At 36.1% G+C, this 11,550-nt stretch overlaps 1 protein-coding gene across 5 annotated transcripts in view; it reads left to right on the top strand.

Annotated features, from left to right (window-relative positions):
- The first annotated feature begins 439 nt into the window (after positions 1-439).
- Positions 440-11,550, top strand: part of LOC136830205 (cytochrome P450 4c3-like) — a 30,894-nt gene continuing 19,783 nt past the window's right edge. For 3 of the 5 annotated variants that reach the window (XM_067089500.1, XM_067089496.1, XM_067089498.1), the window contains exons 1-3: positions 681-813; positions 3,030-3,154; positions 5,589-5,670. In XM_067089500.1, coding sequence (XP_066945601.1) covers positions 3,038-3,154; positions 5,589-5,670 — 199 coding nt within the window. In that variant the 5' untranslated portion in view covers positions 681-813; positions 3,030-3,037. Of the gene's footprint in view, positions 814-3,029; positions 3,155-5,588; positions 5,671-11,550 lie in introns of all 5 variants that reach the window. The other 2 variants (XM_067089497.1, XM_067089501.1) reach the window with 2 other exon arrangements.

The raw sequence follows: 11,550 nt of genomic DNA on the forward strand, positions 1-11,550 counted from the left end.
CATATCCTTGAAAGTATTCTCCATTTGCTACCTTTGTAATGCTGCGCCTTGCCTTCTCTGTGTCCCTTTGTAGTAATTAAAGAATTGTCCCCTTTGCAACCTGCAGTATGAATAATTAATTTTTTTTACTGGATATTTATTCTAATTCTTTTTCTTGGGGTCTTTCACTTTCGTACAACCTCGCCCCATGATACACACACACACAAATATACATATATATACTGTATATATATATATATATATATATATATATATATATATATATATATATATATATATATATATATATATATACCATATATAATTTCCTGTCCACCGGGCTCATATCTGTCGTACATCATCTTCCACTGCAATCTTATCAGCCAGTAAAAGAGGAGAACACGTGATAAAATAAAATATTTCATCAGCAGCCTGTAGCTATCTCTTCAAGGTACTTGGTAATCCATTCGCAGCGTTCAAAACGAACGCACCTTTAACAGATGTTTTTAACGGTGTTTTATTTGCCAAGCCAGTGTCAGCACACACCGTCAGTTGACAAGCTTAAGAATGCCTCTTTGTACTCGATGGATGCCACATGAACGCTCCTTTGGCAAAGCGTGTTCAAGAGGTTTTACTATGACACTCCGTTGGCTGCACAACCTATGAACGCAACCTCTCGTACCCGATGCTAAATTGGAGTTTATCATGCACCAGCGCGACCAGAAAGGCAACTATCAGTATACGGCCAGAGGCCCTCCGATGAAGATCATAACTTCTGTGCTAAGTCATTAACCATTGCGAGTCCACTTTCGCGTGTCTACTACATATTTTACGGTAAGTATGACTTCTCCTCCATCGAATATGAAATACGATGGATCCCTAGATATCATTATTTTCAGGGTTAAAACTTATTTCATTTCTCACTACGACATTTTGTGATAAACATACATTTGTTTCCCTAATTTTTTTATACTACGATAGACAAGGGTTCCTTTATACATATATTGCGTCATTAGCTAAATGGTTCATGTTGTTTTATTATCTTTAATTGCTGTACGAAGTGAAAATGAAGGAATATTACATCGTCATTAGCACTCATTTCAGTCGAAACATTTTTTTCTTTCACGAATGTGAATTTCATACAGTTAGCGGTGATTATTTTGTAATATTCAGCGTTTAAGACATTAATTAAACACTTGACACGAATCAGCTTAAAAGGGAGCTGGGTGCAATTGAAAGGAACGATCAAATAATTACTGATATGTTTAAACATCCAAAACTAAATAGACGCGTGTCCATGTAACGTGATAGGGCTGCAAGTTGCCACATAATGTTTTACTTCCTCCTACCCATCAAAACGAGTTACCACTTACGCTTTATTTCGTAAACGTGACGCAAAATGACGTTGCGATGATATATACATCAAGTGCGCCTTATCTTTCTATGTCATTTCTTTAAGAAATGATCTATCTTGCTTGCCAGCCAATGATTTTGTGTCAAGTGTGTCGTTTTCAAACTCTATTGTGGGAAAGCTTACATTTAAACCTAAGCCTCCAAGATTCATCTCCGGTCACTGTGACTCCCAATGCTCTAAAACACTATCTGATAGCTTGCACCATACTAGGCCTATATGCACGTGCATATATTTCATTGAAGACACAGTCAGAGATGATAATATCACCGTCATTCCCACCTGACAGTGACTGATGAATCAATCGAATCATGAAATCTAGGCTAGAAAGCTAAGCACTGGGGCACTACTTTCAGCCATACAGCGCCTAAATCAGTGAAAAGAGGGTGTTGGAGAGGTTAGAAAGCAAGAAAAAAAGAGACCCAGTAAAGAAATGAAATGAAATACAAGGGGACTAAATGTGAAACTGGGAGAAAACACCGCACTTGCACCGAGATTTAATAGTGAAGTTAGACACCATGACTGAAGAAAGAAAACGGGAATGGAAGTAAACTCAAAAAGGCACTGATCCCAAGCATATATTATGATAATTTATGGGATACTACGCATGTCCTTCAGTGCACCGTGAACGGGCTGTCATTGCAGGAAAAATGTGCAAATGGTTTATGTTTTTGTTGAGCGTTCACTTTACCTGCTATTTTAACTAGTTTTCTCCTTTTAATATGATGGGATGTGTGCTTATTTCCAATAAAAAATAAAAATAATAACGAAATTTGTATTGTGAATGATTTCAACTCTTTAAAATCTGAATCTGATAATAAGGTTCAACTCGGAAGGTGGAAATTAACATGTTTCTTTGTCCTTTACATGTCTAGGAAGCAGTTGTATGAAGTGTATGCGCGCGCGCGAACACAAACATATACCAATTCACGAAAATAAGAAGGCCCATAAAACACTATTTAAACGTTGAAACCATATATTTCGGGCACTTGTTTCTGTGCCCTGTTCACTGGTAGAATATGGACAGGTGGAAAGTTACAATGGTATATATACAAAAACATGAAGGTGTGGCCAATGTTAAGGAGGTGGCATTGACCAAATTCCCTAGTGGTTTTTGGCCTCATTAGCTCCCGTTTGGCGATGTATGAGAGTCCTCATTTTACTCGAAAATTTAATATTTAATATTTTCACATTTTAATACACAAATAATCCATGAATAATGAATCACTTCATCTTGGAAAAGACTTACGCATAAAGGGTATGTTATTGCCAGTGTGAAGTGGATTCGATATCATTGAGTTATATGTGGCTTAATACATACATACATACGTACACACACAATATATATATATATATATATATATATATATATATATATATATATATATATATATATATATATATATATGTATACATACATATAATATATATATATATATATATATATATATATATATATATATATATATATATATATAAATATATGTGTGTGTGTGTGTGTGTGTAATATATAAATATAAATGATGTGTGGGCGCGTCCGTTTGTTTGTATACTCACGCACATTTGTATAGTCTATACCCCATGGGCACTGGGGCACTTTCCAACGTATGACTAATACCAAAACCTGACTGATTTCCAGATGCAAAAATGGCTTGGCTGCGAGAAAACGTCTTCTTGACTTGGGTCCCATACGCCTGGCCCTACTTGATGGTAACCGTCATCCTGGGCTTGGTCACTACTTGGTTCATCAAGAGAATGCAAAAGGTAAGGGCTAATGAGATAGAATAGAACAGAATGTAGAGTTAAGACCAGAGGCCAAGCACCTGGACCTATGAGGTCATTCAGCCCTGAAAGGGAAATTGACAGCAAAAAGGTTTGAAAGGTGTAACGGGAGGAAAACCTCGCAGTTGCACTATTAGACAACTGTTAAGAGAGGGTTGAGGAAAGTAAGATGGAAAAAAGAGAATATGAATGGGGGTGCAGGAGAAGGAATGAAAGGGGTTGCAGCTAGGGGCCGAAGGGACGCTGCAAAGGACCATACGTAATGCCTACAGTGCACTGGGACTGAGACCATAAACCCAAACTTCTGATACAAGAGTTAGATTTAACAATGCAAAATAATTTAGTGGCGGAATGAATCATGCAGAACATGCAGAATTCATAATTACTAACACGAACAACGCACAGTCAAATGACGCAGTAGTGACTCTCAACCTCACTGAGACCCACTCCCGTTCAAATGACAATGGAATGAACAAATCCAAGTAAAAGAAATTCTATGTACAATTACAAGAAAAACTCTAAAACACGTGACCTGAGATCTAATAATGCGATGTATTTGAAAATCACTCTCTCTATCGCCCTCTCTATTGTCTGTGTGTGTGTATATGTGTGTGTGTGTGTATATATATATATACATTATATATATATATATATATATATATATATATATATATATATATATATATATATATATACATATATATTGCACACACACATATATATATGTATATGTAACACATGTATATACACACCATAAATAAGGTTTAGATTTGGTTGAAATCTCTAATAGGTTACTACTGCTGTTATATTGTCGACGTTATTGCACCAAAAATATGACGTTATCGCATTCAACTGTCTATGTTTGTGTTAAACAAACATAGAGAAGATCTAGAAAAAACCTGACTGATTACATTTACAAGGTGACCTTTCCGAGTTCAATAAGTGTTGAGAGTACTGGGCTCTGAGCTTAAGATTTATTACCTTGATATTCAAAACAACTATTGGACAGACTTCTTTTAGAAATCTATCACCAATAGATACTTGGTGAATATATACACCTGACAAACTTCATCACAATCTGTTCCTCCGTTCTTGAGATAACCTGCTAACATACGCCAAAAAAGACACCCTTTTGGTGCTACTTTGGCTTGTTATCTACGCGTCACTTACTCAGAGGTGCTAGTACTAAGCTCCGTATGGTAAATGTAAGTAAACGGCCGCACGAAAGTATCGTTTATTTATATAATCTGTCGACCACACAATATAGAAATGGGTCTATATAATACTTTGATCGTCGAGGGGCTAGTATTGAACAAGGCGTCCCAAGGAGATTCCGCCATGTTTAGTACCAAGGTCTAGTACTAGCACCTCAGAGTAGGTGACGCGTAGATAACAAGCCAAAGCAGCACCCACCCTTTACTAAGTACCCTTGGCAAGGGTACGCTCTCCGTCGAGTGCTTTTGTAAGTGTTATCATTTACTCGCTCTGTTGATCTCTAGGGCTTCATAGAGATCATTGACACTTGCACAAGACTCCCAAGACTTCCTACAAGTTTCAGTATTATTGTTGTTATTGTATCATTATCAGGTTGAACCTAAATTTGTGCATCAACGAACTCTCCGGCCATCGTTGTTTAACTTGGTTTCCGGGAACGACCTTTTTACTCTAATCTTGATACACAAATTAACAACGTCGAATCTTAATAACCTATAATCCTACAACAACAATAATAATAGTAACAATCTGGCGGTCCGCGATATATAACAACCAAAGCGTGTGCACATGGGAGAGGACAACTGGTACCATTTGCTACAGTGCAAATTCAGAACGGGGACATCTAAGTTCAGAGAGAGAGAGAGAGAGAGAGAGAGAGAGAGAGAGAGAGAGAGAGAGAGAGAGAGAGAGACTGAATCTCAGTTCGTCAGTGCGTGTGCTTATATCTTATATTCAAAAATCTTTGCTTCTCATGCTCTTGTAAATTTTTTATTGGATTTGATTTTTTATGAATAAATATTAACGCTGAATTATTGTTTGTATTATTGTTATAATTAGTATTCGTATAAGTCAGTGGTTCTCAACCTTTTTTGGCCCATGCACCCTTTCACCATGTCAGAATGTCACTTCCCCCCCTTTCCAAAATTGCCTCAAAAGGTGAATTCCAAATAATATGCAACAAAACACTAACACAAACACGCAAGCCAGCGGAGAGGAAGCCCAGAGTAACCTCTCAGTAGTGCGGGGCACTGCGGGCCAATGCACACTGCGGTTTGTGTGGTCCTACAGCCAGTTTGAGCCTGCCAATCCGTGGTCACAATCCCCCCCCCCACTCCACAACTCTGAAATTTCCCCATGGTTGAGAACCACTGGATACTATAAGTGGTATTAATAACTCCTTAGTATTATGTCCATTTATTAGGTGGCAATGATAGAGAAGATTCCTGGTCCTGGTGCCCTGCCAATCATCGGGAATGCCCTGGAAGTGAATGTCGAGCCTCGGGGTGAGTATTATCACGCTTTTCTCACTGTTATCATCATACAAGATGTTCAAATAATGTGCGCTGGGTCCAGTTCGTACACATGCAGTCACGGGAGAACCGGGGAAGAGGCCACTAGTAAATCAAGTTATGATTTCGCCATTTCACTTATAATTACACACATATATATATGTATATATATATATATATATATATATATATATATATATATATATATATATATATATATATATATATATATATATGAAATCTCCCCAACAATGGTGGCTCCAGAGAAAAAATATAAGACAATAATCACCGACAATACATATTCTAATTTCTGAATTGTGCAGAGAACTTCCACGACATCAACCGCTCTATAGACATATTACACAGACTGCTTATCAGCACTGCGGATAGACTCCTACTGACATAACTTCGCTTTGCCTGAATATTAAGACCTTTAGTTTCAACTACTCCTTCCACACCATCTGACCTGGACTTTATAAGTCTAACACATAACATTTACTAAATCTGTCACCGGCCAGTTTGCATTTACTAAAAACCCTTTCGTCCATCATGACCACTTTTCAATAAAGCTTCTGTACTGAAAATCCTCAACACCCTCCACATTTGTTCCTGTCAATTGTATCAAACTTTTTCTAGTCAACATATGCAACACACAGCGTTTCCCTTTACTTTCAAACTTCTCAAACTGATTCACACATCTTTGTTTTAACCCCTATGTAAAGGAACATATTTATGCGCATACGTATAATTAATACAAAACACACGCATAGAAGCTCGACTGCTGTGGTGTACACAGCTGGCCTACTGGAAACTGAATTTCAAAGGTTGAAAAGGGGAACAAGTATTCCAGCGCTATTAGGATAAAACAAGTATCGCCTTAGCAATGTTATCCAATAATTCGAGGTAAGCATTCTTACGCATAAAGAATGATTTACTGGCAGGAATTCAGTAAGTATACTGTATATGTATGTATACAGTATATATATATATATATATATATATATATATATATATATATATATATATATATATATATATATTATATAATATATATATGTGTGTGTGTGTGTATGTATGTACGTGTATGTATGTACTATACGTCGTTTTCCCTAACAAACGGTGGCTGTCAGTAAAAGAAAAGACAATAATCACCACAAACACACAAGTTAGATGAGAGCAAGAACAAGGTTAAGAAAGTGAATGGAAATAAGGAAGAAAGAGAAATGGAAGGCTGGGACTGGTTGGTTTGTGTAAATATTTTGGCGGAAGAGACAATGAATGTCAATAGCACACGAGAGTATTGCTCAGTTAAAGAACAGGAGAAGCAAGGAATAAGGAGGGTGTGTACAAAAGATGAGGTAGATTCGCACCCATGGAAGCTAAGCTAGGAATGTACGAAAGGACCACTGACCCTTGACCCAAGTCTCCGTATTAGAAGTAAAATACTGAATGTGTATAGAGGAAAATGTTTAAACCTGTTCAAATGAACTATTAATGTGGCTTATGTGGCGTCAGAAGAATTGGAGGTTGGGAAAAGGAATGGAATATAAAATTTAGACCTATGAAGTCATTCAGCGCTGCAAAGGAAATTGAGAGCAGGTAGGTTTGAAAGGTGTAATATGAGGAAAACCTCGCAACTGCACTACGGACAGTAAAAGGAGTGAGAGGGGTTGCAGCTGGAGGCCGAAGGGACCCTGCAAACAACCTTTAGTAATGCCTACAGTGCACCCCGCGAAGTGTGCTGACGACACTAACTCCCCATGGGGACGGGAGTTCGGTGCGGTGCTGATGAGTCTTCGGTCGACTTGTAATGAAGTGGCTAATCACGTGGAAGTTTCCTGAGCAACCATGAATAGGCAGAATTAATAAACGCACCATATATCTGGAGTTCTCCTTGCTTGGGGAAACGGTCCAGCGTTTTATACAGACACACACACACACACACACACATACATACATACACATATATATATATATATATATATATATATATATATATATATATATATATATATATATAATATATATGTGTGTGTGTGTGTTTAGGCATACTTAAATAAAGCGTGCATAATTATCATTACGTTCACCAAATCAGATATACAATGTTATTAATCATTTGCATATATTCTCCATAAACATTCAAGCCTTTCTTAACACTGCCATAGGGTTTTCAGTGATCCGTTCTCTACAGATGTGAAACCACCAGTAAACAGTGCCATTAAGAACCAAGTACTTGTGATTTATTGGCAGACACCCCAACTTTATTCTCGCAAAAATTCAAACCGGTTCCTTTGCCGGTTGGTGAATAACGTGACGGTCCACAACATGCCTCTTCTCCGCAATCCTGATTATCGACACTTATTGCCCATTTGTGTGCAAGTGTCAAAATGGGAGAGAAAAAACAAAAACGCCATGACTTTTCGTCTTACATAGACAGCTTCCTTTTGAGCTCCAGATCTAGAGGTCATTAAATATCAAATCAATCTTACTGTTATTTCTTGTCTGGCTTATTTTGGAAATAAAACTATATTTGACTTTTTATTTTGTAACTTCCGTTTTTAGCTGTGAAAGCACAGTTAAATCGGGAATATAAAAATGAGTAATATTTTCAACGAAACTTTAAGCTGATATGACATGAGCTCCGGCGTATTTTTTTTACCATATAGTTGCTATACGTTGTGCACAATAGACAGTATTTTCATATAATGATGCTTAAAATAGATATTTTGATATATTGGTGCCCAAAATACCCAATGTTTTGAAGTATTAATGTTCAAAACAGCTAACAGTTTTCAATACTGGTGCAAAAATATTTATATACAACAGAGGCAATATTTTTTCCGTAATGGTTCTCAAAATACCCGTTATATTTTTCTATGTACTGGTGCACATAATGATCAATATATTTTTATTCTGGTGAACAAAACAAAATTTGTTCCGTCTATACCGATGCGCAGAGGAGAATTTCCCCCTATAATGATACATAAAATACCCAAAATTCCTTTTCTGAGTCACAAGGTAGACATAATTTGAATTCTGCCATCAATATACTGGTTATTTGATGAAAAATAGCAGCGAGATGCCAAGGGAGACGGTAGCTAACAGATATCAGAGAGATATTTGTGTGACTTGGCTTTATGCCTTAATTTTCATTCTCACGATAAGAAACAAAGGAATCTACTTAGTAACGATGTACTGTATTAGGCCTACTGGGGTTCACGAAGTAAGCCTGCCACTTGAGTCTACGTTAGAGCTATCAGTCCTGAGATAATCTTCAGGATCCATTTCGTACTCAGAGCTTTCAAATTAAAATAAAACTTATCATGGCAAGGTTACCAGTCAAAGTTATCTCCAGTTCTTCTAAGGGTTATCGCTGTTAAAAGCCTTATAGATAAAAAAAAAGTGCTTACTTGGTCTTAGTTCTCTATTACTATATCTTTATCCGAATATAAGTGATATTAGTTATTTGTTTATCGTGATACTTTTCTATACACACACACACATATATATATATATATAACACACATACACATATATATATATATATATATATATATATATATATATATATATATATATATATATATATATATATATATATATATATATATAGTCTCAGTAATTGGGCTTTGAAATTTGAATGATAAATAATATTGCAAGACCAGGAAGAACATTCTTTATTGTACAAGAGATAAAACCTCATCATCAGGCTGAAAAAACCGATCAGGATGAGAATCAATAAAATTACAATAAAATGAATTGTCATAATAAATCTTCAGCAAAAATACTAACGAAATATATAAAATGAACAAGTAAATACAAAAGGGTGAGACGTAAAATAACGAAAAATTAAAAACACAAACATAAAAATATGAAAATAAAATTAAAGTGAAATGTAAACAAACTACCACTCACAAAGTAAAATATTTAACGACCTAATTGAGTACCTACTATGAAATTACACGGCTAGTTGAATACCAGACGAGTTGTTGTTCAATTCCTGCCATCTTTTTAATAGTCAGCGACTCTGAAATTAAAAGGTCCAGTCTATTTGAACAAAAGACCAGTACAGTCCTGAAAATCTTCAGTGAAAGGATGGTCTTGTGTTAAACTGTGTTCAATGGCAGAAAAGGGTGGTTTGGAAAGGGGAAACAGTTCTAATAGAAAGACCTCTGTGTTCCAAAATAAAAACTTTAGAACTCAAACCACCCTGGCCATTAGAGAACACAGTTTAACACAAGACCATCAAATTTTCGTTAAATCTGGACTTTAATTCTCGCTGACTATTAAAAAGATGGTTAACAACAACTCGTCTGTTTCAACTAGCTTTAATTTCAGATAAAAAAATTAGCTATTTTACTTGGTCTTAGTACTTTCATTTAATTTTATTTTCTATTTTTATCTTTTTTATCTCACCCTTTTAGTTTGTATTTATATTTTAAGTTTCGATATTTTTGGAAGATTTATTATGTTTTTTATTGTAATATTGATTCTCATCCTACACACACATGATGATACATACAAAGCTTGTACTTGGCAAGATTATTTATTGGCACATATATATATATATATATATATATATATATATATATATATATATATATATATATATATATATATATATATATATAGTATATATTATTCGATGTCACCAATAAGGTTTGGGCCCATAGAAAACACAAGACATAGGCTACTCTCAGATTCATCATTTAACTGCCGATTAAAAGATGAACATCCGGAGCGGAAAACTTCGCCCCAAGATTCGCCACGTCATACATCTGATCAGAAAGTACATCAGCACTGCGTCAAACACCCTTACACAGACTGCACCATTCTCTCAATCTTGCACACGCGCTTTCGTTCTGATGCTTCTTCCACTTTGTAGGCACGACACTTGCTAGGTCTCCCTCTCCTCCTTCCTGAAAGCAATTCCCAGTTATACACTTCTTTTACTAGGTTTTTTTATCATCCACCATTCCCCATTCCCTCAGCATAACCAGACCATCTCAAAACATTCTGAAATGCCTTTTCACCTACACTATCCTTTTTATCATTTCTTTGTATTGCCACATTTCTCTCTTACTCCACATAGTCTAGGTAAACAGTTATTTCAACAATGTCAACCTGATTATCTTTCTATTTTATATTCAACATCTGCACTTCACTTCCATACAGAACTGGCTCAACAATCCCTTTGGTTACTGTATTGCTAACTTTGGTTACGTAGAATTTCTTCTTCTCTTCCAGATCTTTTGCACGCTCACTGCTCACATCTCGCTCCATCTCTTCTGTCTAAGGCTTTTCTGGCCAGACGTAGGCAACGTGAAATTTTCATATTTTCCCTGAAATTTCTCTTATAAACTATTTCGTAAGAAACAGCACCTCACATGTAGTCTCATCAGTTCCCCCCCCTGACTTTCCATTTCTTTCAACCTCTTAATTGTCCTCATTGTCTCCTGAGCTGTCACTTCAAGAGGTATTCTCAAACTTACGACAACCTCCTCACCTCTTGCACCATTCATACAAGTCTGTCTCCTATTCTCCATTGACACAGGAATGCTTTCTCTTTAGACATCATCTCTTCACTGACATCTCTGCGTCTTAAGATGTATAACTCATTAGCCTTTCTTACGCCTTTACTTTCCTGCAGAACAAACTCTCTTCTAAATTATTTGCCCATGATGCTCATAAAACCTTAATATGCCATCATTTTTTTTTCACATGATCACCTCCTCTGTCCTGTAACTGCACTTCACACAATCTGATTTTTCCTTTCATAAATCACATCATATTATTAGGCATCAGTGCCTGCATTTTTCTGGTTTCCTGCTGTGCTATTCTCACTTCCTTCTTATTAAATTTACTAGCTTTATT

This window comes from Macrobrachium rosenbergii, chromosome 46 (assembly GCF_040412425.1).
Source record: "Macrobrachium rosenbergii isolate ZJJX-2024 chromosome 46, ASM4041242v1, whole genome shotgun sequence".
NCBI classification, from domain to species: Eukaryota; Metazoa; Arthropoda; class Malacostraca; order Decapoda; family Palaemonidae; genus Macrobrachium; species Macrobrachium rosenbergii.